Source organism: Prosopis cineraria, unplaced genomic scaffold, assembly GCF_029017545.1.
Source record: "Prosopis cineraria cultivar Desert tree isolate PC_DT_omini unplaced genomic scaffold, ASM2901754v1 PC6, whole genome shotgun sequence".
Taxonomy (NCBI): Eukaryota; Viridiplantae; Streptophyta; class Magnoliopsida; order Fabales; family Fabaceae; genus Prosopis; species Prosopis cineraria.
This window is the reverse complement of record NW_026555337.1, coordinates 4,683,036-4,709,926: the sequence shown is the minus strand read 5'-3', so window position 1 is coordinate 4,709,926 and position 26,891 is coordinate 4,683,036. Positions and strand designations below refer to the sequence as shown.

Sequence of the window (26,891 nt, the reverse complement as noted above, 5' to 3'; positions counted from 1 at the left end):
TTCTTAACATCTTAAAAATTAAACTCTAATAGTGTATTTTGCTAAACACAATTCCTTAATATTTACAGGATTATAAATTTTTTTTATTTAGATTTAAGGAGTAAAAATAGAGATGTTATAATGAATTAGTGTCATTCATAATATCCCGATTGATAATTTTAGGGATCCACGGTGATTTAGTATAATTTATGGCATAACCTAAAATATGCTAGCAATTTTATTATTTTATCTATAATGACTACTCAGAGCATTTTATTTGATGATTTTAGATATTCATGATGATTTATTTAGTCAATCCAAATGTCTAATGTTATATCAGACATTAACATTTTAATTTCAATTGATTAGAGATTTTAATTGATTATTTATTCTTTAATAGAGTTAATAATGTTGGAATAAGTATTGTATTATTTAAATTTTACCTAGATAATTAATTAGAACTTGGTTGAAGAGAGAGAGGATGAGATATATATTTAATTTTTTTAAAATTAAATAGAACTTGACTTGATAGAAATCAAGTTCTATATCTAAAAGAAAAAAAAAACTTTAGCTAAAGAAAGAGATAATAAGACAGATATTTATTTTTTAAAATTAAATAAAATTTGGCTTGATATGCTTTTGACCAATTTTTTTTTAAAAACTCAGTGTTAATCAATCTAAATTTTAAATTTATAGCATCTAAGTAAATGTTATTAAAAGTGTGGTATTGTTGATAAATAATTTTTTTTAATAGCATGAAGGTCAATTTTCCCTACCACTCCCAATAAAAGTATAAGAGATAAATTATAAATGCAAAAGCCACCGTATTCTTAATTGCGTTTGTACCGGAGATTGAAAATGTAGGCTTGGTTAGACGGAGACCCAAGTCCGAGACGGAGTCAACTCCACTGCGTGTCTCTCTGCTTATAAATTATAAATTAACTCGTGGGGTAGAGAAGATGGAAATAACTTGAGCGAGATCCTGGAAGAAGAAAACTAAGAGGGGGGCAAGTAGCTTCCTGGGTGTTGACAGCTTGACGCAGCTTCCTGTAATAGCATTCATTTCGTTTCAATTTTCACACTCTAAACCATTTCTTTCTTTTTTTCCATCTCAAAGAGTGAAGTGTGTGAAATAGCGAGATGGCTATGAACCAATCACGGGTGTCTTGTAGTCTAGTTCTGTTGAAGGTGGGCTTGGGTGTGATGGCGCTGTGCATCGCAGGCTACATTCTGGCTCCTCCTCTGTACTGGCATTTCATGGAAGGTGTTGCTGCACTCAAGCACTCTTCTACTTGTGCACCCTGCATCTGCGATTGCTCTTCTGAACCCATCCTCTCTATACCCCAAGGTAATTTTATTCGATGATTTATTGTCCTTGCTTTCTCGGTTCTGGATCTGGTCAGATCTCTTGTGGACATGGGATTCTGTGTCTCCTTGTAGTTAATTTTGAATCCTAGCCTTGTTAGTTTGCTATCCCTTGACTGTTGAATTTTACTTGAGGATAGGTTTCCTCCTTACGTATTTCCTCTTGTAACTTCCCCGTCTGCTGGTAAACCATGTGAGGCGGAATTGAAGATCTCATAGTCTTACATTAGCGCACACCTTGGTAATTCAATTCTGTAATGTTTTGATCAAATTTAGAAGTATTAAAGAAGAAACTTTTTGAGATCTAGCGTTAAGGGACTTCTGAAACTATGGACTTAAAGTCGCCTTATTCGGATGTCGTGCTTCAATTGATGGAAATTTCTTTGACCTGGGTAGATCTAGATGCTCAAGCAGTTTAAACTCTTCACTTTGAGACTACAATTGCAATTATCGTTTTGAGTCTTCCGAACCATCGTGCCTCTCTTTTAGGAGCTTAAACTTATACTGTCTTTTCTTTTGGTGAAAAAAGTTCTGCTGTCTGTCTCACTTCTTTAAGTGATAACATAATGCTCATTCCCATTGCACAACAGGTTCCCTCGTATAATCCTTGACAAAATATGTATAAATTTTGGGGGAAATCTGTTGCTTATATGTACCCTTTTCTTCTGAATGCTTGGTTACGCATTATGGGCAATATACTTATTTGGTATTTGAAAAAGATGCAGATGACTCTGCTAATTACTCTCTTCTCTATATTATATTGATCACATAAATATGCCTGGCCTTTCCAGTGGGATTTAACCTGTTCAAAGTTTCATATTTTGCACGAGTAGTTTGAGGAGACTGGTTGGCACCATTTAGAATGATGATATTGAAAGAGGAATATTTGATGAAGTGCTGAAAAACATTTTAGTGTCCAGAATGATTATCAGTTCCTTTCCCAATTTTTCATTAACCTAAAAATCCCGACCTCTCATTGTTCAATACCAATTCGTTGCTTCTTAATAATAGAATTGCAAATCAATGAGACTCCTTAAATTATAGTCATTTTTTTGTGCCATTAAACTTGCACTTATTTCTTTTTCACTGTATGTTAATTGTGCAGGGCTTAGCAATGGTTCGTTTGGAGGTTGGTTTCTTTTTCCTATATAAAGTCCAAATAAGTTTCTCTGTAAGATGCAAATTATCTAATGTGAAAGAAAAAAGTGAAGTGATCAGACCAGTAAAGTGATGAAACCTTGCTACTTTATTATTCGCAGCTGTGATTAAACTGAATATCAGAGACAAAATCACTGATTAACGTGGGCTGGGATTTCAGGCTCAAAACTATCCCCAAGCCCATCATAAAGATTTCTATATCATTTTGAACTTGCAGTAGACTTGCTCAGATTACAGATTGCCTCCCAGTTGAGCTTCGACTAATGAACATTATACACGGAAATCTTAGACTAGCAATTTACTGAGTAAACTCTCTCCTGAAATTTGACACAAAAGATCAAGCATTCCCCAATTTGGTTTTATTAGTATTTTCTAGATCCAACTCCCTTTACCAAGTACCTTGTTTCCTGTTTTTCCTTGATTGGAAATGTTCAGATTGTGCAAAACATGATCCAGAGGTGAGTGGAGACACTGAAAAGAACTTCGCGGAGTTGTTGTCAGAAGAGATAAAATTACGAGAAACTGAAGCTCTGGAAAATCAGCGACGTACTGATATGGCTCTGCTTGAGGCTAAGAAAATTACATCTCAGTATCAAAAGGAAGCAGACAAATGTAATTCAGGGATGGAGACATGCGAGGATGCCAGGGAGAAAGCTGAGGCAGCATTAGCGGCACAAAAGAAGTTGACAGTGTTGTGGGAACTGAGGGCTCGTCAGAAAGGATGGAAAGAAGGGGTTTCCAAATCTAATACCCAGTCTCAGGGGAAAGTACAGACTGCTTAGAAACATAACATGGTCTTCAATGGAATGGTTGTTGCATGCTAGCTTTTTTGCTAATAGATTACAAGCGTTAACAGTTACAAATCATAGTAGGGTCCCTATGCAAGCCAGGTACTTATGAATGTCAAGTGTAAAAGGCTTGTCCTGATGTTTTTCTACTTTCAATTTTTGGGTTACTTCTGCTCCTCTTATTGTTGTGAGCTGGCATTTGTTAAAATGTTGGGATGGAATTTGTTAAGTCTCAAGTTCACTAAAAGTTAAATTTCTTATTTCTGGCGACCACCTTACTGGATATTGGTTCAAATTACTGTGTACTCAATACTCACTCATTCAAGTATAGGAAATTAAAAAGTATAGAAAATTATGACGTGTATTTCTCGTGATTTTTAACTTTCCAGTTGTGTTCCACGGAAAGCTTTCCCCGGTTCTGTGATTGTGTCAGTTCCATGCGGCAAGCGCAGCATGAATCATTAGTTAAGATTTCAACGTCAATACTGAATACTCCCTTGGCTCTTCTGAAGGTATTCAATCAACTCCAATACCTTTTCTATTGCTTCTTTTAGGGCAAATGTATCTTGTTGCTTTATGAGGTAAGCTGTTGCAATCAAAGCAAGGGGCTTTGATTAGATTTGCTTTGATTGCTAAATCTAAACGACGATTCCTTCTTCAATATATCACTTCTTGGGGTTGATTTTGACTTGAACTGGCACTTGAACTCGAATCTCATCCCACCTCCATGGACAGAATTTTATGACAGATATTAAGTTTAAAAGGAAATTTTATCAAATTGTTATTGATTAGCAATGTTACATGGTAGTAAATATTGACGGTTAAAAATTTAAAATCAACAAGAGTTAGATCTAACCGAAAAGGCTCGTATCTCATAATATGGTGAATTAATATTTAAATTGCCATTAGAAAAAGAAATCAATTACACTTCAAAACAAGATTACTTCTAACAAGAGAACATTAGTTATAAAGAAAAAATATTAAGGGTTAAATGGACAATAAGAAGAAAAAAAATATAAAAATAGCAGATATGGAAATGTTCTAATAGACGTGTGGCATATAAATGAAGACAATTTGTATGATTATATATGAGAAAATTTTGTCATGACATTATCGATTAAAGCAGTTTATATAAATGGAGGCAAAATGTCACAAATCATAATTTTTCAGGGGTTTAAGTTGATCTAGAAAGTTCTAGAATCCTCTGAAAATCCCTTAAAAAAGCTAGAGTGTGCAAAGATATTATTGAGAAATCCACATGAATATTTTAATATAGATTTTAGAAAGCTCCATATAAATATCTAAATATTTGTTTTAAATATATAGTAGAGAATTCTATATATTCAATAATTATTGTAGGATCAATTTAATTGGCCTTATTTAATAGGATAGAACACGTTCTTATTTTTGTTGTTGCCAAATCTTCTATTCCAGTTTATGTTATATTTTTACTTGACTTTTATTCAGTGTTTTAAAATAGTTCTTTAAAAAAAAAAAGAAAAATTACATACAGGTCTGATGAAACAAACTTATTTATCAATAAGTCATGTGAAATTCAGAAATCACAACTAGATTTCTTAAGATCTGAGTGTAATTTAAAATTAAGCTGCAAAGATAATAATACTCCTGTTAAACATATATTTCATTAGTCAAATAATTAATTTATAACTTCTTGATTAGTAATTTATAATTATAATTTTAACTTTTTATAATTGTAGCTTCACATGTATTACTAACAAAGTTTAATATCAATTATTTACAATTACTTTATTAATAATTTACAATTATAATTTTAATTTTGTACAATTGTAACTTCACATATTCAATAATTAAATTGATTAATTTAATTATTGAATATATAAAATTATAATTGTAAAAATAAAATTATAATTGTAAATTACTGATGAATTAGTTATAAATTAATTGATTGATATAATGTATATATATGTGTTTAATTGGAATATTATTGTTTTATATCTCAATTTTAAATTACACTCAAGTTCCAAACGACCTACTTGTGGTTTTTCAATTTCATGAAATTTATTTATAAATAAATTTACTTTGACCTATATGTAATTTTTCTTTAAAAAAAAATTTATCAAAAGAGATCTTATGTCATTATCCAGCTTCCTGAAATTGTTCTCCGTACAACAAACAAATGAAAACATAGGACAGAATGAAAGTAGAGCGGCTGAAACGCCTGCATTCTAAACCAGACTGGATCTTATGTTGGAGAAATGCGGCCCTCACACTGAGTTCTATACACGGGAATGAGTAAGGTGTATGACTTCTTGAGTTGAAAATGCAACTACACAACTCAAGCATCCGACTTTCAAGGTTACGTATCCAAAATCTGAATGCCCAAAACTCTGTCCTGGATGCTCAATGCATTTCAAGGCGGCAACACGCTGAAAATGACTCACTTCAGATCTACGACTGAAATATGAGGATTGCTTTAAAATTGCGATGTTGTTTTGTCTTCGTTCATAAGTGAAGCTGGCTCTGTTGAGCTTGCTTCCAAGCCTCAAATCATAGTTCATATTCATGATACTAATCACTCAATCCCTTATCGAACACGTAATCCATTCCATCTTAAAAAAAAAAAGAAAAATTAATAAACAAGCAAAAGTTTTAATTCATATTCAGTGGGTATTTTACAGGCATGAGGCTGAGCAGACGAGTCTTCCTCTTCCATTAAAGCATGTCTTCGATCTAAGGCCTTTTACAATATCGTCTCATTTTTTATAACTTGAAGTTGCAAGTATAGCTAACACAAAAATTACGAACAATATGCATACATATATAAATACTCACAGTAACCGCGATATTGAGAACAAGCAGCGTCTCATCTCAGTCTCCCCCATCAGTATCCAGTACGTCATCACAAACAAACAAATCCTGGCCCTTCGTTATTTGGCCTTTTCAACGGCTGTGATGGAAGTTGTATTTCCCTTGATGGAATCGTATCTGCGAAACAAGTGGGCCAAAATCAAGGACGCTGTGAGGGTGACCACATCCTTACCAGGACACTGTTTATTGAACTCGCTCGGCGACCCGGATTGAGGCCCGTTGGACCAATACAAGTAGCCTAACAACCGTACGCCGCCTTTCTCTTCCGTGAACCGATCCGGTTTGAAACTCTCCGGGTCGTCAAACACGACCGGGTCCCGCATCACCAGCTTCTGGTACCCACAGAGCAGCTCCCCCTTCTTGATCTCAAACGCCGACTCATGCGAGCACAGCCGGAAATCCTTCCTGGCCCGGCCGTATTGGAGCGGAACCGGCGGGTTTAACCGGAGAGTTTCGTACACTACAGATCGAATGAGATGCATCTCTTTGATGGAGTCGAGGCTCAGGGTAGGCCCGCCCTTTTCCCTCGCTTCTGTCCTCAGCTTCTCTTGTAATCCGGTATCGTCGGTTGCTATGGTGTCTATCAAACTGGGTAGGAAAACAGAAAACCCGCCAAACGCGTTGAAACCCAGCACGAACAGCAAGTTGTGAATCGCATCTTCTTGACTCAGCCCAAACTCGGTTTCACCCCTTTCTATGACTTCCTTACCTGTCTCTCGTGTTCCATAAACACATTATCAGCATAGGACAATCAATCAGCGCATACTCTCGTTTGGTTCAGAATTAAAGTTGACAAAAGTCAAGTTGAAAGCAGTGTTTTGAACATTTGATGTGAAGTTTACCTTCTTTTTTAACGAATTGGTAAAGTTTATTGTAGTCTCCGCTAACCAGGAAGAAAGGATAGGCAAAAGAGTGAAGGAAAATCTCCTCTAGAGGTTGAAGAACACCGATAGGGGTGGTGGGAAGTATCTGGAGGGCGAGCCACCGGTCGAGCATTGCGTAACCGGAACTGGCTATATCGAGGTTGCGGGAAACATCGGCGCCGGCTAGCACTTTGCAGAGGAAAGCGAAGAGGCATCTCTGCAGCGGGAAGATGTAGCCGGCGGAACTGGATTTGGAGAGTGTCGATTCAATGTTGTCCCACATCACGTCAAGATTGGATACGAGTTCAGCTGCCCATACGCCGGAGCTCCGTCTCAGGATATCAATGGCGAACTTTTTCAACTGTTCAAATACATCTCAGATCATATGTGGCACCATATCATTGGCTGATTGGGGAGAAAAACTGAATTTTCCAAAAACCTTCACATCTTTTTAGCATTGCCCTTGAAGTAATAAAATGATTTTGACTTGTTCAAAATATCTTATTTAATATTTTATATTTTCGGTTAAACAATACTTTTAAACCACATCTTATATTTTTGGTTTGGAAAGGATATTTGTTAAAACAATTACCTTAATTTGTCTGCGATCAAATTTATTTTAGCGCGACTCTACGAAAAGAAATTAGGAGGTTAATAGCTCATCTTCCACAACCCAATTAAAAAAAAAAAAAAAGCTCACTGTCCAAGCAAATGACACTCGGATTTCTTTTTTCCCCTTTCAATTTTGGTCTCCCAAATATTTCTCAAATTTTCCGTTTCCCAGAAGTTACAAGCATGTCATTGTTCATGGGAAATGTCGAGCGCCAACAAAAGCGGACGACCCATCCATTATTCGAGCCAGATTCCTTGCACACTTCAGTTATGTTGATTTATTAACAATATCGACTTTTTTTACAATTCAAAAATCATTTTTGTTGTAAAAATAAAGTCAAGGCTAGGCTGGGTATAATTGACACGAGAAATCCGTTTTGCATCATTGTTTTCGTGGCCCCCGCTAACCAAACACGTTGGTCCTGATCTGACATATGACTCCTCTCCATTCAATTGTGGTCCCTTGTCACGGCTCTGTCTTTACTAGAACCCCAGGTCCAGTGCTCCTTGCTTCCATTAAAAATCGATTAATTACATTGGATTAACGACAACGAGTACTGATATCAGACTCCAAGCTAAAATACCTATTTTGCCCCTTTCTAAATTCTAAACTCCACACAACTCCTCTATATTCCCCGGATCCTTACCAGCACCACATACTCTTAATGTGATCGATCCGTCAGTAATCATGCCTAATAAACTAGGAAATTTCTGTACGTTGATGGAAATTAACCTTTTCTAAGCAGTTAGTTGATTGAACTCTGAAAAGATTGTAGTTTGCAACGAAAAATGGGGACAGAGGAGGGAGGGAGGGAGGGAGGGAGGTGAGGCGAACCTTGGAGTGTTGAGGCTCGGAAGTGTCCTGATAAACGCCGACCCTGATGTTGCCGGTGAAGGCGACGCTGGGCATGAAATCTCCAACGAGGACGTTCTTCTTGTCGATGAGGTCGACGTCAAAGAGGTGAGCGAAGGACTTGCAATCGAGCAAAGCGACGACGTTTGGGTTGACGTTGGTGAAGAAAGGGAAGGAGGGAGGGACATTGGTACGGAACACGGTGCTCCTGTACTTGTCGATCCGCTTCCTGAAGAAGGCCTCCGGCTTCTGGAACCAGGAGTAGTCTAAACGGTCGGAGAATGGGCCGAGAAACGGCAAGCCATAAGTTCCGGGAACGGGCCGCACCGGCAAATCAATCGAAGAGGGCGGCGACGGAGAGACCACCGACGGAGATGAAGGGAGTGACGACATGGTCGGGGACATGCCCATGAGGAAGGAAGGCATGTTGCGTTGGTAGTAGTGTTGCAAGGTCGAGTTGGGGAAAATGAGACTATTGAATGCGATATGAGAAATCGGGGGGTTCTATCCCCAAAAAAAACAAAAAACAAAAGAAAGAAAAAATTAGAATTTTTCCAATCCCAAATTTCAATGATGTTCGTAAATGGGATGAGTTTTTGTGGGGCTGTCTCTTTTATAAATTTGAAGTGATTCTAAAAGTAAATGTGACAGTGCTTTTCATACGGAAATCCAAGATATTACGTGCCCATACGATGGGAAAACGCCGAAAGCAGAGCGGTGAAGAAACAAACAACCAGAAAAACTCCATTCAGCCAGTCTTTTATTATGTATTGAAAAAAATATAATTTTATATCTCTACATTTTTTTATCATATTAAATTTTTATATTTTTATTTTTTATAAAAAAATTTAAAATATTAAAAAATAAAAATATAAGATTTAAAATATTAAAAAATATAAAAATTTATAACAAAATTCGAATGCAATATAAGAATTTAAAAATATGTTTGCTCTTATCTATTATATTATATCATACTTTTAATAAGTAGTTATTTATTTTCAAATTAATATTATTTTTTATATTTATCTCTATTTAATAAAATATTTTATCTTAAAATAAATATAAAATAATTCATTCATTAAAACATTTAAAAAATATATAATAATTATACTTTAAAATGTTAAACATATTTTATATTTTTTAACATTTAATCCCCCACTCTAATGTTATATTCTTTTAAGAAAATATTAAAAAAATTTAGAAGGAAAAAAAAGGGGTCAATTAAGCAAGTCGAGCGGGGACCAGTGCACATGGATGCTCATCCTGGTCTAATCAACGCTGTTTGAAACGAAGCTTCAAGGGGTGAGACTTGTTAGAGGAAAATAAATGAAAATGGAGTTAAATTTAAGTGGGGCCGCGCCGTGTCTACAGGACCCCCGTCGGCACGTCCGTACAGGCTGCAAGAGGAAGCAAGGCCATATGTGACCCCGTGAATATCTGAGGTCCCAAGTCTCAGCTGTTAAACTGGTCTTAGACTTGGACGATTCTCATGTGATTCATCTCAAGACCGGTGACTCATTAATCATTGTTGTGGTTAGGGGTGTTCACACGGCAAGACACGATCGGAACGCTCCCATCTTGTATTCCATTTCAAAAAAAAAAAAAAAATTAAAATTGAATTTTTATCTTATATTCCATACCATCTCAAAAATCATTTAATCACATTAGAAATATTGGAATGGAATCAAGACAAGATTAAGACATCAGATCATCCTAATAAATCGGACAATGTAAAAAAAGTATTTAGATAATAATATTTATTAAATTTTTAAATCACATAATTTATTAAGTTTAAAATCAAATCAATACGAATATATAAATTACAATAATTTAAAATTAATTATTAAATTACATCAGTTATAACTATAAATATATAACATTTTATGATAATAATTACAAGTAATCTCTAAATTATAAGAGTAATAACAACAAATAAGTTAGGCATAACATTAAGTTATTGTTCTTTTCTTTTTTTAGTCCAGCTATGCCAAGTTAGTTACTTTTTTAAAAATAAAGCAAGAAATACAATATAAATAAAATTTATTAAATAAATAAATATAAGAATAAATTTTATTAATATAGTTAATGTTAGGAAATGCCAAAATAATCGGTAAAAGTAAACAAGATAAAGCAACTGAAAATTATAAAAAAGTTAGAAAAAGTGAGAAAAGATGACACAGAAAATTTAACTTGTGAAAATTCCCAATGCGAGGGACAAAAAACACACAGATAGCAAGCGAGTAATTTCACTATAAAAAATGGGATAATTATCTCTTCTGTGAGAAATAGAGAGACATGATATATATAAAGTTTCTTATCAGCTAAAAATATTATCTTACTCTTCCATTTATTATCCAAGAATGATGGTGGTTCCCTCGAATACCAACAAATTATTTGCTTAGCTACTTCTATATCACTTGTAATTTTGAAATAAGGTTAACTATTTTTATGATTCACTATTTATCTACATCACTCATGAATCTTTCTTATAAGGTGATAACACCTTCAAGGAACCTGGAATTGGAATTGCACCATATAGTCCCCTTGGTCGTGGATTTTTTAATGGCAAGGCAGTGATAGAAAGTGTACTTGCACAAAGTTTTTTGGTATAGACTTAATATTATGGTCTTAAGCTTCATTTTCTCTTCTGATTTCATCAAACCAAGCACAAAAAAAGGCTCATTTATCTAAAATTGTTGTGAATTTTTGTTTTCTCAATTTTTTGTGACATGACATGCCCTTTTTAATGGCCTGTGTTTTCTTGAGTTAGTCAATGTAGCCCAAGTTAAAAGGAATTGGCACAAATAGAGAAGTTGGCACAAAAGCATGGATAAACACCATCACAAGTTGCTCTTGCATAGATTCTTCGTCAAGGAGATAATGTTGTGCCAATCCCCAGTTAGTGATTATTTTCCATTCTGACACCTACATGGCTTACTATATTTTGATGGCTTATTTATGAATATCATTTATAAAATGGTCCTGAATATGGGTATTTCATTTCCTAGTCTAAGTCTCTTTTCTTATGGCAAAATAAAACTTAAAACTTGCCAGGAAACTAGTATTTGTGCAAGATGTTGTTCCTGCATGATATGCTTTTAAGTTTTGAACAAATGGTTTTGTGCCAGGAAATAGCATTCTTAATGAATATTTATGTATTATAGGAACGACCAAAACCAAAAATCTAAACATTAATATTAGTTCGTTAAAAGTAAAGTTGAGCCATAATGATTTGAAAGAGATTTCAGATGCGATTTCGAATAGTGAGGTATCAAAGGATAGAACAACCGATGCTTTTGTTCGCTGTTTATGGAAGTTTGCTAATACCCCACCCTTGACACAAAATTAGCTACATGTACCACTTAGTTATTGTGCACAGGACTTGCCTTAATTTCCTTACCTTTTCTGTGTCTTCCCTTAATAATTATGTGCATGTTTGTTGTATGAAAAAATGTTTTCTAGAAAAAAAAATATAGAATGTATCTAGAAAAAAAAGGGGGATAAGTGCATTTGCCATTTACTTTTTGAAAAACATTTTTTGGCCTACCAAAAATTTCATAACATGACATCACTTGACTCTTCTGTTTCATTTTTATTTGTTGTTCTGTGGATGAAGAAATTTTTAAATAAATCAAAAGAAAACTTTTTGGGGAGTCTTATTTTGTTTTTGTAATACGTACAAGTACTAGTAGTCTATTAAAAAAGAAAAGAAAGGTGAAGCAATACCATAAAATTTGTCTTTGCATTTGACAATTGCCTTTATAACACAAATTTCAACCCGTGCACCTTTTAACATGTAGTATTTACTATTTATATTACACATCGTTGAAGAAATCAATTGACGTCAATTATTTTGACTAAAGAATGAATGCATTGGCAATGAATTCAATTTATTTCATTTGCAAAACCAACCAAAAAAAATTACAAGTCAAATCTTCACTAAAAAACTAGATTTTATGGGAAAACAATGATTATCATTTTTTATGATCAAGAATATTTTTCGTTGATAGCATGAACTAATCTTTTTCAAAGTATAAAGTGTAAATAATAGATCATGTCTAACTAGAGTTACTCTATAAATAAGAGCTAGGAATTAAATCTACAATCAATTGCTTCACTTGAAAATGTGTTAAATTGATTGATAGAAAATTTTTTTAAAAGTTACTTTTCTAGACTAATTGAGACTTTTATCAACTGCTCATATCTTTACAAGCATTGAGACGTCGATTGGTTTAACCTACTTATAAATCTTGAAAGTTGAAACATAATGCCTAAATTATTTCGCTAGAAATAAAGTTTAGAATTATATAAACTAGCTAAGGAAAAAGCCAGAACTTATTATTGTGTGGGTAACCATGGACACTGGATTGGATCTCCTACATCAAAGACTCTTTCTTGGTTATTCCCTCCAAGCCTATCTAGATGCAATACATAGAATGAATTATGAAGTGAAAACTGCTTGCTAGTTAAAGAAGAAAGCTCTAAATCACCTTGTTGCATTTCTCTATTACCTTGCAAGGAATTACTACATTTTATATAGGCACAAATTAAGATATGCAATCACCCATAGTAAATAGCATAGAAATTCCTCGAGTCAAACTTGAAGGCAAAGGCCTTTAGGAGTTGAGGTGTAAACCCTAATCCATGGTCTTACACTTCAATTCTTGTATTTCCATCCCTTCATTCCCATAGTTCAATCTTGTTCTTGTGTGAATATTTTGACTTTGTGTATATACAATGAATGAGCATGACCCTTCTCGTTTCAGGTTTCCAAGCTAAGATTTGGCTGTATGGGGCTTAGTGGACTATATAACACTCCTGTCCTTGAAGAGGTTAGAGTAGCAATCATCAAGGATGCTTTCCGGCAAGGGATCATATTCTTTGATACATTAGATATTTACGGACCCAATACTAATGAAGGTTTAGTGGAAAAGGTAATAAAGCTCTATCTTATCTTTATATTTTGTCCTGCTACGTTACCTATCTTCACGATGAGGAATGAATGTTAAACAAGGCTATTCACCACCATTTCATTTACATTAAACTATTCATATCTTACTAAAGTTCCTCTATAAGCAAATTTGAACTTGGGAAGGAAACTGTGGCACTTGGAACAAATTACATTCATAACATAATGGCATAAATAAAATACTTCTTAGTTGATTTTGATGTCTTGTTGTGTCATGAAATTATAATTACTTTATTTTAATGAAACTGATCTTATGTGTTGAAGGAACTGCCTAGAGAAAAAGTATAGATTGCCATAAAAGTTGAGGTTGTCAAAATTAAAACTAGAAATGCCATTGTAAAAGGCACCCCAGAATATGTTCGATCCTATTGTGAAGGTAGCCTTTAGCGCCTTGATGTGGAATACATTGATCTTTATTATCAGCATCATGTTGATACAACAATTCCTATTGAACTCACAATGAATAGCATATAAGATTTGAATCTTTCTTTGTTGTCCTTTGATATGTCTTAGTACTTTATGAAGGATTTTGTTGTTTGGGTTTATTTTGAATGACTAGATGGGAGAACTAAAGAAGTTAGTGGAAGAGGGAAAGATAAAGTATATAGGATTGTCTGAAGCTAGCCCTAACACCATTAGAAGGGCTCTATAGTTCATCCCATCATAACAGTACAATTAGAGTGGTCCCTCTAGACTAGTGAAATTGAAGAAGAAATTGTTCCACTTTGCAAGTAAAACTTTGTGCTCATTATAACACTTGTCAATGATTACATTTCTGCTTTAAAAATTGATGCCTATATCAAATGTATGTCTACTAAATATATGTCCACTTGTTCATCCTTGAGTAAGCTTACTTACGTTTCCCAAGATCCTTTTAAGAACGAATGTTGATTCCTACAAAATATACTTTTTTCGTAAAAAAAAGGAGGGCAAAGCCCTAATAGCAACAAGCAAACAAAAATTAACCCTATTCAAATAGGAACCCACACGCATTAACCAAACGCATTAACTGGACCCCACTTAGCATATCATTCTAAATAACAATATCCATATCTAGCTCCAGACTATAATTTGCCAGCATATTAGCAACCTAGTTCCCTTTTGTGAGGCATGTGCATAACATCGACTCTCTAATACTTGAAAAGATAATACTAAACAATACTTATTAGTCTATCAGTAGCCCTAACTCCTTCCTTGAGTCTTGAAAGCCTCCTAACTAAAGCTAAGGAGTCCAATTCTAACTCAAGTAAGTGAAACCCAGCATTCCAACATAACTCCAACCTTATTATAACACACCAAACTTTAGCTTCAAAAGTATGAGCAAACCAAATCTTCCTTCCATAACTAAAGATCCACCTCCCATGACGATCACACATTACTTCCGCACACCCAGCAAATCACTGCACACCTTTATTAACCCTATTAAAATTTAGTTTGACCCATCCAACTCGATGAGGTCTCTAATTAATCAAGCCAAAAATTCTAGATCTCGAGTTGAGATAAACAAACTCACGATTAATAATCATCATGTTATCAACAAAGTACATACTTATAAAGACTTTGAATAGGTAATAAGCCATCACTTCCCCTAAACACTTTGTAGTTTCTCCTCTTCCATAACAGCTAATGTAACATTTTAAATTTTCAAATTGGGACTTTAAGTGTTCTCAAAGGGAAAATTAGTCAAAACATGTAATTTACAATCTAACAATGTTTTTGAGACACGAATATATTTATATGACCTTTAAATAGCTTTAAAAATAAGCCAAGATGGTGTACAGATCGACCGAGCTCGAGAAAATGGCCAAAATAGCATATGATAATTTTTATGTCATGTGTTGTGGTGTATACACAAAGAGCTGTGATACACGCACAATGTGCCACGATGCATAGCCAATTTTAAAAAAAAAACTAGACATGAAATGTGTTTGATTTTAGAGAAAAAGAAGGAAAGAAAATGAGAGCAGTGATGAAAAAAGGCTTGGGGTTGCTAGGGCTTGCTTCCAACGTCCTCTTGAAGGCACATTAAGCTTGATGTACATGGGTGAGCTTATTTCACTTCTCCCTCTTCATTTTATATAAATTTCTAACTTTTAGGGTAAAAAAGGCTGTGATTTCAATTTTTTATGTTTAAACCAAACTCATTGACTTAGTTAAAGTCTTAGAGAGTTAAATCAAGCCTCTAACTCTAGGTTTATGGGTTTTATAGTAATTTACAATTTTTTGTTAAGATTTGGATGAATTCTATATGGAAATTGTTAATTTTAAGGACAATGTGGATAGATTGTAGGTTGTGTTAATATGTTTGGATGTTAAATAGGATTGTTAGAGTATGTTAGAAGAGTTGGTGTTATTAAATAAGGAATTTATACGTAATGGGTACTAGAAATCTAGTGATTCAGAGTTTAATCGAAGTGATAATTGATAATTATCACTTAATTATGTAGATTAAGTGTTGCTCGAGTGTTATCGTGCATGTAAAACATGTGGAGAAAATATTAAACTACAATAACCCTTTTTGTAATAAAAGGATTGAGGTAACGAAATAATTTACACTATTTAATTAAAGTGCTTAACAGTCTAGAGTAGATATGTAAATTGTTTACATGTGTTTTGAAAGCCTTGTATATTACAAAATAATGTTTTTATGCATTTCAATTGATTTTAGAATCATAAAAGTTGTGAAAACCTTTTATATGAGTTAAATGTAGTTTGGATATAAATATGTGGTATGTATGATAAGTGTGAGCATGATCATTATGGGGGTGGGAGTACACTCATAAGAAGAAGTAGTGAAAGTTCATATAGCAAGCATCTACTTAATGCCTAGTCAAGTATGATGTTAGAGATTATCTCTTTAGTATTCAAGTGGGATACGGTATTGGAAATTGACTCTCTTTAGTATTAGTGATGCAATGTTAGAGTAACAACACCCCAATTTATGTATGATAAGGGGAAATCATAGTCTGGCAGTAAGATAGGACACCTTTGGCTGAGTGATCTTACCATTGAAGGTAAGCTCAGATTATTGTGAATGCGTACTTAGTCTAAGAGCTTATGATTTTAGTGAGGGTGATATAAAGGTTCGGATAGTGGAATGATCATGTTAAAATAAAAATGAATCATGCTGATTGAAATGACTTTATGGAATATACTTAATACTTGTTTTTGTGTATATTAACTTTATTCCCTTATAGTTTTGCATATTAATCGATAGTAGTGAATTATTTTGTTATTAAAATGTTTCTTATCCTGTAGTTATATTTTACAGGTAAGGGCTTCAATAGGGGCAAAGGAAAGGAAGGAACGATCGAAGAATGAAGAGCCTTGTTTGTATAGCTTTTCCTTTCATATTTTGGTTTTTGTAACAAATATATCATGATATTATGCCAACTTAGGATCATTTTATTGTTTTATTATCACTTGTTTAAAACTCTATGTAATATGTGTGTATCTCAGCCTAAAATTATGGTGCTTGTGGTTAAATGAGTGTGGATGGCTAGGATACTAGTGCAAGTGATATTATTGTATTAACTATGTATTGGAATGACCAAAATGATGCTTATGTTGAATTTTATCCATTCCTTTACATTGTTGAGAATTGAGGGTTTGGTAGTCATTTTATGTATAAGTGGTTGTTTGTGTGATATGATTGGTCTACTATGATGTGTGTGGTTCATTTGAGTTTATCAAGATGGTTTCAGAGCTAATGGCACTATGTTGTGTGTTTTGGACACCATTAATGTGTTATGGTTATAAAACAGACCATTTGAATTCATATGTCTATCTATTATATAGAAGATTATTTGAGTGTGATGCTAGTGCCATTAGTTAGAAGGCTTAAAGAGCTTCCTGTGGATACTTAAACTATTCAAATTGGACATTAGATGACAAAACAACGCGCTTTAGATATTCAAAGTGCTGTCATGACAGTAGGCACAAGTTATGGCGCATGCTTGTTGTGTTGCAATGTAATATAGCTGAGGGACTCATTCCCCTGTGCCATTTATCATGGTAGGTGTAGCCTGCGTCGTAGCAGATGGTGCAAATTTTGAGTTTTCCAGATTTACTCCATGTTTACTGTTGAGTGTTAATTTGTGTTTTCATGTTTCCATTATCTTGTTTAACTAATTTTTAAGCTATAGTTTGAGGTCAAGCGATTTTTAAAAAAAGGTTTTCCTAGGATCATAATATTTTGAACTATTTACTTTTAAACTTTTGGGTTGTGATAACTTTTATTTGAGATTTTATTTGATCCTGGTTATCACAATGATGTGTTAGAGTGTTGTCTTGATAACTTCAAGGAGCACATTACAGCCAACATGCTATACCAAGAATCACCTTTTAAGGAATCACCTCCCTCCTCGCACCTTTCTCTAGCAAATTCAATCTCGCCCACTCCTGTTTATTAAAATGGAAGAGCAAAAAGATTTTGAGGCACAAACCTCTACTAAATCTTAACTACAACTGAACAATCTCACAACACATGCATCAACAACTCATCCTATCTACAGAAACCACAAAGAGAAGAAGCACCCCATCTTTATGATAAATTTTATTCATGAGCAACTTTCCATGACTTACCAACCATATAAACAAGTGGATTAATTCAATGCCAAGCCACCTCCATAACTATTTCTAGAACTCTCCCTATTGGGACCTTTTTTTACCTTTTATCGTACGGTAGCCTTCTCTTACAGAATAGCCTCTACTCCCTCCTTTAGTCCATTTTAAAGCATCATTAGATTGATCCTCTAAAGGAGGTACTACAAATTGTATCCTCAATAAAGCCTCTTCAAAAAGAAAGTGTTTCAAAATATCCTATCTCCAATACCCTTGCTCATCCATAGCATCAAAAACTCTCTAGCTCAACAACTTAGGAGGTAAGTCCTAGAAGATTTCATTATGCAAAACATAATTCCTAGAAACCTAAGTATCATTCCAAAAACTTGTTTTTCTACCATTTCTAATGTCAATACACCAATTACCACTAAGATGATGCCAAATGGATGCAACATCCTTCCAAAAGGCAAAATCCACATCTCTAATCCTTATGTCATTCTCAAACACCCTTCCACTATTATATTTGTATTGAAGCACTTCCACCCACAATCCCTCATGCCTAGATCTCAAAGCCCATGCAAGTTTTAACAAACAAGCCTCATTCATTGATTTTAAATCTAAAATACCCAAACCACTACACTCTTTTAACAATTTCAACCCCACAAAATATACTTTTGGTTGAAATAGTTTACCACTACCAACGAGCACATCCCCTTTCATGTGTCACTTTCTCGAACTCGATCCCTTTCAATTTTAGCATGAGAATTATATTTGTGAAATTTGGTTTATTCTTTTTTTAACTTATCATTTTTCTTCATTCTTGAATCTTTCTTATGACATCTCGTTCATGGAATTTGAGATAGGAATAGTACCATACAACTCCTTGGGGCGTGGATTTTTTGGCGATAAGGCTATCATAAAAAGCTTACCTGCTAAAAGTATTCTGGTATTGTGGCCCAAAACTTTCATTTTCTATTCTATTTTCATTAAACCTAACATCTAAAAAGCATCATATATCTAGGATTGTTACAAATTCATTGTTTTTCCAGTTTTTTTGTTATGACATGCCTGATTCATATTGGCTTATGTTTCCTTCTGACAGTTAATGGAGCTAAGGTTAAATGGGGAAAACCTTGAGAAGAGGAAGATCATATATTTAAAGATAAAGAAGTTGGCACAAAAGCATGGATGTACACCGTTACAACTTGCTTTTGCATGGATTCTTCATCAAGGAGATGACGTGGTACCTATCCCTAGTCAGTGATGATTTGCCATTCTGGCACCTGCATAACTTACTGTATTTTTATGGCTTAATCATGAATAAATATTATTAAAATTTGTCCCTATAAAGGGTATTTCCCACTAAGTTTCTTCTGACAAAGTAAAATGCAATACTGCCTAGAAAATCGTTTTTATGCCAAAAAATGACATTCGTACCAAATCTCTCATCTGGCGCAGGAACGACCAAAACAAAAAATCTGGACACTAATTCTTGGTTCGTTTAAAGTGAAGTTGAGCAAGGATAATTTGAAGGAGATTTTAGACACATTTCCAATTAGTGAGGTTATAGGGGATTGGACAACCGATGCTTTTATCCGCTGTTATTGGAAGTTTGCCAATACCCTTCTCCCTCTCAAATGATGGAAGTCATGTGATGTGACATTGGTTTTTTTTTTTTAACCATGTTTTGTAGACAACTTAGGTTGTTATCCAAAATCATACTGAAATTTTCAATACTGTAATATGCTTATTGTAATATTAACTCCACTCATATTTATAAATCACATTATAAAAATTTTTTACATTCTTATTCATAAATCATTTTGTAAAGTCTATGGATTAGTATTTTTTCAATAGTACCCTTGGTATGGATATCATTGAGTGATTATGGTTAGAAAGAAATTGGAAGAAATGAGAAAAATTTAATTATAATTTATTGCATTTAATTAAGGGTAAATGAGTAAATTATCTCTTAAACTTTTGGTCCAGTAAGACCATAAATCCTGAATTTATTTATTGTGCAAATTATTCTTTTAATAAAAGTTAATTCTGATCATTAATTAATCAAAAAATAATAAAATGACAAAAAATTACTAAAAAAGACAAAATTTGGTCCTTTTATTATAATTTTTGAAGTCATTTTTTATTATTTTCTAATCAACTAAAGATTAAAATTAACTTTTATTAGTAATAGAAACTAAATTGTACTATTTTTAAAAATTAAAAAAATAATTTATATAACAAATAAGTTTAAAACCTATGATGCTATTGAACTTAAAATTGAAGAAACAATTTGCTCATTTATTTATTAAAGGCAATTTTTGAAAGATTGGGTAATTTTAAATACAATTACCATTTTTAGTTGACTTGATCAGTTTATATAAATTAATTAAATATGAATTATAAATAACTACAGAAGTAGCATTTACATTTACAGTTATGCGCCTTCAAAATTAAAAAAAATAACTTCACACTATATGGTTCGATGTAAAGGAACGTCCAAGGAATCGCGCATGCACAGAGCAATCTAAACAATAGATGAGACGATATTGGTCCTTAACATGATTCACATCGGGTATAACATAGGCGAGACAAATATTGAGGCATAGATAATTTACAGCCAAAATGCTACAGAAAAAGCACAAGTATGGTACATTTATTTAATACAATAGAACACATCGGGAGTTAATATATTCCCTTCACTCAATGACGTCCTTTTTTGGGGCAAACCGATCAGTGATGGTTAGTTTAAATCTCATACATCTATTTTTCTTTGGCAAAATAATCTCATACATCTTCAAGCGCAAAATATGCATCGAGTAACTCTTGACACTTTCGGCCAAAAAAAATCTCTCGACTCATGCATCCAGCTACACTTGATGGTTCCAAGGACCTTGTTTCATCATTATAATCGGCACCTGAATATTGAAATATATGTATAAGATGTCTCTGTCTAAATACAACCAAGATGACCATTCAACTATGGCCCACAATGTGGAATAGTCACGACTCTTATGATCTGTTATCATACAATTGGCTCACGAAGTTCTCCATAGAAATAAAAAGGAAAAAGAACCTTGTCTTTTCAGATAACGAGAAATTAAAACTCAAGAGGCAAGCGATTTTAAATGAAATCCACGGCCGTAAGTCTCAGTTTCACAAATATACAGGAAGCAGGAAGCAGAGATTACTCACCAAATATTAAACTGTTCCACTTCTAGCTACAGCTACACGAGGAAGGCATATACCAAGATCATCCAAGTTCGGGCTGCTCTGTATGCTTAGCCCATTCTCATTTGCTAAATGCAATAGACAAATGAAACACAAATGAGGAGAGATATCGCTAACAGTCGATGCAGCTTTGCAATCGTCAGGAAAGCTGGCCAGTATTTCCCTGAAAGATACCACATCCTTCTGATCCTTTCGAATAAAGAAGGGGGCGATGAACAAATCAAACACAGAATTAGGATTCATCCTCGAACAGAAAAAATGTTGATTAACTAGCAAGGTCACAGATTTACATAGGATATTTATACAGAAAATGAAAAAGAATGTTGAAATAAGCACAGTAGCTCATGAAGAAACATAATGCAGCAAGCATCTTATGGTAGCATGCAGTGGGGGAATGCTGGAAAGAGAGAGAAACGAATAGTTGATCAAAGCTACGAAAAAATGGAAAAGCAATTTTAGCATACCTCAAGAGGCAGCTGACCATTTCCTTGAATATGATCCCAAAGGGTGTTTTTCAGAGCCTGGACATCAACTTGTTTCGAAGTTTTGTCATACTCAACTTCGATTTTATTGACCTGTATATTTGAGCAGACTTAAGCTTAAACCATGATAGTTTCCAACACAATAGTCAGCTGAATAGAAATTTAATGATACAGATTATCGATAAAAATGGTTTATTTCTTCCCCTTGATCAATGCCAAAAAAAGTCGCATGTCAAGAGCAGCGTGCGTGAATAATAGGATAAAAATTAAAAACTCAACCCAACCTGACGAGGCTGAGAGACAAGTGTGGTAGAGTCCTCAGGGTCGCTATGAACATCCCCATAGTCACCGCCACAAATACTTCCATCTTCGTATGAAGGGAACGACTCGTATGCATTGCATTGTTCACCAGCTCCCTCAGCACATACACCTAAGTTTGAAATACAGACGACAACACAATGAAGTATTCTATATATTAATTTTCCAAAAGAATTACAAAAATCATACTGGTATATATATTTGAATCGCATTGGCACAATAATTTACCTGAGGATTTTTTCACTCTCCTTCCAAGGCACTAAAGAAGAGAAAAATATCATTAGAGAAACAAGCAAATATCACTCCAGAGAGAACTTGGTAAAAATTCGTGCACTGGAAAAAATACCTTCACATTAGGTAGAATAAATAACTTGACAAGATCCTCTGGCTGATAGTGGCAGTCCTCCGGAAGTTTTGTATTACAAAGTGGTCTATTTTCAGGGAGCAATAATGATTTGGGATTCTTGGGAGGAGAAAAGATATCTTCCACTTTTGGATCCAGAATCTTAGTGAAATCTAAATCAATTTCTGCCTGTCTCTTACTTCTTGATTGTTTAGGCTTTAGGGTTGACCTATCCTCTGAAGCAGGATTAACTTCAGAAACTACAAAAACAGATTATAGACTTACAACCATTCTGAACATCCAAAAACATAATTATTATATCTAACTTGCCCCCTAAATTCTACCTTTGGCTTTCCGGTACTTCCAGTGATCAGGGCCGGCCCATGCATTGTGCTTTGAACTGAAACCCAGACTTAAGAATAAATAGCCATCGACATTTTCAAATTTGTCCTCAATATCAGGATCTTGAGGAAATGATTCATTTTCCTACAAAAATGAACATTTTATTAAAACAACTCATCAATCATGTTAACAAAGCATTATTTTATTAAACATATTCATGATAACCATAAATTTTCTGTAAAATTAACAGAACCAAACCTGAGCATAACTAGGGAAGCTTGCATTAACATCATTTGAGCCTAGATCATCAACTGTTTGGTCATCATGGTCATCAATCCAGGGCATGCAATTTCCATATTCTTCTCTTTCAATCTCAATTTCACAATCATTGGCTCCATCAAACTCTTCTGCTGCCTTCTGATGAGAAAATTGAAAATCAGATGGCCTTCTATTATCTTCATCAAATTGATTTACTATAGTCCTGAGAGTTGGGGAAATTTCATCCTTCATGCGCATGTTCAACACCATCTGTTCAACACATTCTATAAAAAAGACAACTCAAACACAATTGTCCAACTTGAATTGAATGGCTACTATTCTTTATTAAATGACAACAATATGCCAAATCAAAAGCAACCCACCTTTGGCAAAAGAAAGATCAATTGTATCAGAAATATCATCCTGATTCTTACTAGTCATGCACTTTCCTGGCACTTCCTGTGAATCAAAGAGGACCCTACATTTACCGTATACACTAAGATTGTTCATTAAAAGACCCTTTGCTCCACCTTCGTCAAATTGTGCTGATGTCTGGTGATAGAGTGGATCCACGGCAAAAGCAGCTGAACAAACATTTATATTTTCAGCACAATATCAATTCCAAAACGCAAACTAGTAACAAGAGATAGAACGAGACTTGATATCACCATCAAACTTCTTCACATTAAGAACATCAAAAGACGATTCCAGTGTTGACAAAGGTGACAACTGCATAAATAAACTACTGTTAGGACTTATAACTAAGCATATAGTTTAGTCAAGCAGATCTGTCCAGATATTCAAAGACCACTGACCTTTGTGTCCACCTCTTTCTTGCTACCTTCCTGTCCTTTTTCAACATTATCGTTCTCCAGAGCAGTATCTGATAATTACGACAAGCATTTGTAATTTTGTGTTAACAAACAACAATATTGCATGACCAAAAGGTATATGTAGAACAGATATTCAAAACATTCACAAGACACCATATCTACAATATGACCAATGTTATATTATTAAAGACATCATATAGTTTGCTCAAAAAAAAAAAAAGACATTATATAGGATTTTTGTCTAGAAGACATTGAGCAGATGTTTGCATGAAAATTTTGAGGGAAAAAAAAAACGTGATAAACCATCATCAAAGTCCTGACACGCACATCCCATGATAGGAGTGTGCGAATGCGTTTTATCAATGCGTTTTAGATTCAATGATAATTGGTCATCATTATCTTATCAAGTTGTCTGTAATACTATAGGGCATCAATTCTTTTGCGGAAAATAATTTTGAAGAGATAAAGTTGTCTAAAAGTAGAATGTAGATGTTAAAGGTGGGCATTTATCAGAACAGAAATTATTAGGCTCGACATGGTAACGATGGTAACCTTGTTCAGTTTCCTGTCCAGCTCTATTCATTCCACCAAGGACTTTGTAAGCTTCAGAATGCACTGAATCTACCCTTAAAGCATAAATCTTGACTCCAGCTTCAAGGGTGCAACTTGCCTGCCGAAAAATAAACTAAATCAATATCATCATTGATACATAATTTTGCTAACCTTTCACGCTTGAGAGTCCCCATCCATTCAATCTTAAATGAAGAATTCAATTCGGCACAATCTAGTGGAGGTGGAGTGCGCCGTTGCATGTGTATAATTATTGTCTATTCCTAGTAACATCAGCATTCAGCACCGAAGAAATGCTTCACAACAAATTGCAAAAATCATAAAAATAATTATAACTTTCCAATGAAGATCTGAGTCATTAGAACGATCAGTCTCTGAATCGGACTAAATATTTTACATTTTGATGAACTTCTGGAAATTATGCCCAAATCAAGTAAAAAGAATCGCACTGCGTGACATTCTTCATCAACATAACGTACCTTTTGGAAATTCGTCTCCACATCATTTTCTTCTTCAACTTTAATGATATCAGTAAGGTGATCAATCAAATTCAGCTCCCACGTATTTTTCTGATTAATTTTCTGCACCAAAAAAATCCAACGTTAAAAAAAAAATCTCAACATGATTGGAGTGGAATCAAAAGCTCAAGGGGCAAAACGCTTTATTTCGAAGGCAAAAATGGCCGAAAAACATCAGCGTGCATATAGATTACCACGGGCATGGATTGAAGAACGCACTAGATATCATATATCAAAATAATTCCCACTTCTCTGTTGAGTTCTCGACTATAAGCTTCACGAGAAGAATAAAACAATAAAATTTTATTTTACATGTCTAGCGAATACGAAGAAGAGCAAAAATGCAAGTTCTCAGTAAGAAGAGAAGAGTTCAGATCACTGTAAATAAATTACTACAAAATTACATTTTCACTGGCAAGCTTAATGCAGTTCTGGAGCAAATCGAGAATCTGTTGCTTGTTGAGACAGGCATCAGAATAATCATCTAAAGATTGTGACTGAAATTTTGCAGCAACGGCCTTGCGGCGGATGGCAGCAGCGCGGGCAGCGCGGGCCTGAGCGCGCTCCAGCTGGTCGTCGTTGGAGCCCAAGAAAAAAGGACTTGTAGGAGATTGGATGCGAGCGGACATGGGGAGCCGCTGTTTCTGACCAATCGTAGGATTAGGGCTTAGGGTTTCCGCCATGGAAGTTGGAAACAACAAATCAGCAACAGTTGAGAGGAAATTGATTCCGGTGGCGGATCTCGGGGAGTTTAATTCTGAGCAGGACTTTGGGTTGAGGCTCTCAAGTTCGGTTTAGTTCTGGAAGTTCGATTTCAGGTTCATAGGGAAACTCTTTCCCCCCATATTCGTAATTTGAATTGGTGGATCAAGACTTCTGGCCGAAAGCCCAGGGTAAAAAAAAAAAAAAGATTCAGAAAGAGGGGAAGAGTATCAGGCTGCATAAACCCCGAAGGGAGCCCAATATCTGAGTGGAAGATAATGACGACCGTGGCTGGTACCGTATGAGTAACAGCATCATCATTATCATCATCGTATAATAATGAGTTGACTTTATAAAAAACAAATAATAATGAGTTGACGAGAAAAATGTATAATAATGAAATTTACAGAAAATTGGATCATTCCTAAGTCCTAAATAGTAATTAGTTTGATTTTACATTAAACTTCGTTTGAAACACAACATTCATCTTGAAAATATATACTTCCTGTATTTGAAAAATAAAAGCCTAATCCTTGCAATTTTAAAATAACATAAGTTTATTAAAATTACAAAGATACATTACATCATATCAACAAATAATAATATATGGGGAGAATTGGTGAAAAGCATCAAGTTGAAAAAGAAATTGTGCCCAAAGACCAAGTTAAATTTAAAGACTGAGCTAAATATTTTATGCATTAAACAATGTAAATAATGATCGAAATGCTCCTATATTTAAACCAACAAAATTGAAAAAATAAAAAGACTTCCTGTTCAACATGTACACCTTAAGTTAGAAGCCTTATACTCTAAGTTAAGTCAAATGACCAAAATGCTCCTCTATGTTAACTAAAAAAGTTAAGAAAAATGTTCAAAATTTGGTCATCGAAACTTCGTCCACTTCTCCAAAAATTGGCGGCGTACTTGCAGGAGCTGAGGTAAGTAGGTGAAGAGTCACCAAAAAGTATCGCCAAAAAAATTCAACACCCCTTAATTATATGTAATTATTAAGGATTACATGTAAACTCAACAATTAAAGAGTACAAAAATTTTGGTTTAAGGTGCAAGTCTTCTGGTTTGAGATATAAGGGATCTTGCTTAGGTGCAAAGCTTTTAACCTGGGGTGCATTTTTTTCTATTTTGTTAGTTTAAACATGTGGGCATTTCAGTCATTTGATTAGATTGTTTAATAAATAAAATATTTAGTTTGGTTCTTGAGTTCAACTTGGTCGTTAGACACAATTTCTTTTTCAACTTGATCCTTTTCACCAATTCTCCTTAATATATACTCTTT

At 34.3% G+C, this 26,891-nt stretch overlaps 3 protein-coding genes and 1 pseudogene across 8 annotated transcripts; 2 read left to right on the top strand and 2 right to left on the bottom strand.

Moving 5' to 3' along the window:
- The first annotated feature begins 850 nt into the window (after positions 1 to 850).
- Positions 851 to 3,550, top strand: LOC129312329 (uncharacterized). Of its 2 annotated transcripts, XM_054954878.1 has the most exons (3): positions 857 to 1,327; positions 2,450 to 2,473; positions 2,938 to 3,550. In XM_054954878.1, the coding sequence occupies exons 1-3, from the start codon at positions 1,120 to 1,122 to the stop codon at positions 3,282 to 3,284; spliced, it is 579 nt and encodes a 192-aa protein (XP_054810853.1). In that variant the 5' UTR covers positions 857 to 1,119; the 3' UTR covers positions 3,285 to 3,550. The 2 variants fall into 2 exon arrangements, with proteins under 2 accessions (XP_054810854.1, XP_054810853.1); XM_054954879.1 differs by lacking the exon at positions 2,450 to 2,473 and having other exon boundaries at positions 851 to 1,327.
- A 1,834-nt stretch (positions 3,551 to 5,384) lies between these two features.
- Positions 5,385 to 9,039, bottom strand: LOC129314343 (fatty acid hydroperoxide lyase, chloroplastic). 4 transcript variants are annotated; one of them, XR_008594078.1, is made up of 4 exons: positions 8,451 to 9,039; positions 6,983 to 7,364; positions 6,105 to 6,849; positions 5,385 to 5,726 (listed from the first exon to the last, which is right to left on the bottom strand). XR_008594078.1 is itself a non-coding variant. In XM_054957764.1 (3 exons), the coding sequence occupies exons 1-3, from the start codon at positions 8,892 to 8,894 to the stop codon at positions 6,200 to 6,202; spliced, it is 1,476 nt and encodes a 491-aa protein (XP_054813739.1). In that variant the 5' UTR covers positions 8,895 to 9,038; the 3' UTR covers positions 5,902 to 6,199. The 4 variants fall into 4 exon arrangements, 1 of the variants encoding a protein (XP_054813739.1); XR_008594079.1 differs by having other exon boundaries at positions 5,385 to 5,698; XR_008594080.1 differs by lacking the exon at positions 5,385 to 5,726 and adding an exon at positions 5,736 to 5,881.
- A 3,983-nt stretch (positions 9,040 to 13,022) lies between these two features.
- LOC129313223 (perakine reductase-like) lies at positions 13,023 to 19,641 on the top strand (annotated as a pseudogene).
- A 937-nt stretch (positions 19,642 to 20,578) lies between these two features.
- Positions 20,579 to 25,825, bottom strand: LOC129313578 (condensin complex subunit 2). Of its 2 annotated transcripts, none has more exons than XM_054956818.1 (14): positions 25,300 to 25,825; positions 24,857 to 24,958; positions 24,360 to 24,477; positions 23,790 to 23,857; positions 23,643 to 23,703; positions 23,358 to 23,558; positions 22,975 to 23,258; positions 22,719 to 22,860; positions 22,378 to 22,634; positions 22,260 to 22,290; positions 21,998 to 22,143; positions 21,696 to 21,806; positions 21,196 to 21,414; positions 20,579 to 20,918 (listed from the first exon to the last, which is right to left on the bottom strand). In XM_054956818.1, the coding sequence occupies exons 1-13, from the start codon at positions 25,576 to 25,578 to the stop codon at positions 21,202 to 21,204; spliced, it is 2,013 nt and encodes a 670-aa protein (XP_054812793.1). In that variant the 5' UTR covers positions 25,579 to 25,825; the 3' UTR covers positions 20,579 to 20,918; positions 21,196 to 21,201. The 2 variants fall into 2 exon arrangements, with proteins under 2 accessions (XP_054812793.1, XP_054812792.1); XM_054956817.1 differs by having other exon boundaries at positions 21,196 to 21,420; positions 25,300 to 25,821.
- Positions 25,826 to 26,891: the final 1,066 nt, after the last annotated feature.

Excerpts from the sequence above, each read along its gene's own strand:
- LOC129314343 (XM_054957764.1), bottom strand. The coding sequence starts at position 8,894 with ATGCCTTCCTTCCTCATGGGCATGTCCCCGACCATGTCGTCACTCCCT. Across the intron at positions 7,365-8,450 it reads CCGAGCCTCAACACTCCAAG|TTGAAAAAGTTCGCCATTGA; the intron begins GTTCGCCTCACC and ends GTATTTGAACAG. Across the intron at positions 6,850-6,982 it reads CCAATTCGTTAAAAAAGAAG|GTAAGGAAGTCATAGAAAGG; the intron begins GTAAACTTCACA and ends CACGAGAGACAG.
- LOC129313578 (XM_054956817.1), bottom strand. The coding sequence starts at position 25,578 with ATGGCGGAAACCCTAAGCCCTAATCCTACGATTGGTCAGAAACAGCGG. Across the intron at positions 23,704-23,789 it reads AGAAAGAGGTGGACACAAAG|TTGTCACCTTTGTCAACACT; the intron begins GTCAGTGGTCTT and ends TTATTTATGCAG. Across the intron at positions 22,144-22,259 it reads GAGAGTGAAAAAATCCTCAG|GTGTATGTGCTGAGGGAGCT; the intron begins GTAAATTATTGT and ends TTTCAAACTTAG.
- LOC129312329 (XM_054954878.1), top strand. The coding sequence starts at position 1,120 with ATGGCTATGAACCAATCACGGGTGTCTTGTAGTCTAGTTCTGTTGAAG. Across the intron at positions 1,328-2,449 it reads CATCCTCTCTATACCCCAAG|GGCTTAGCAATGGTTCGTTT; the intron begins GTAATTTTATTC and ends TTAATTGTGCAG. Across the intron at positions 2,474-2,937 it reads TAGCAATGGTTCGTTTGGAG|ATTGTGCAAAACATGATCCA; the intron begins GTTGGTTTCTTT and ends GGAAATGTTCAG.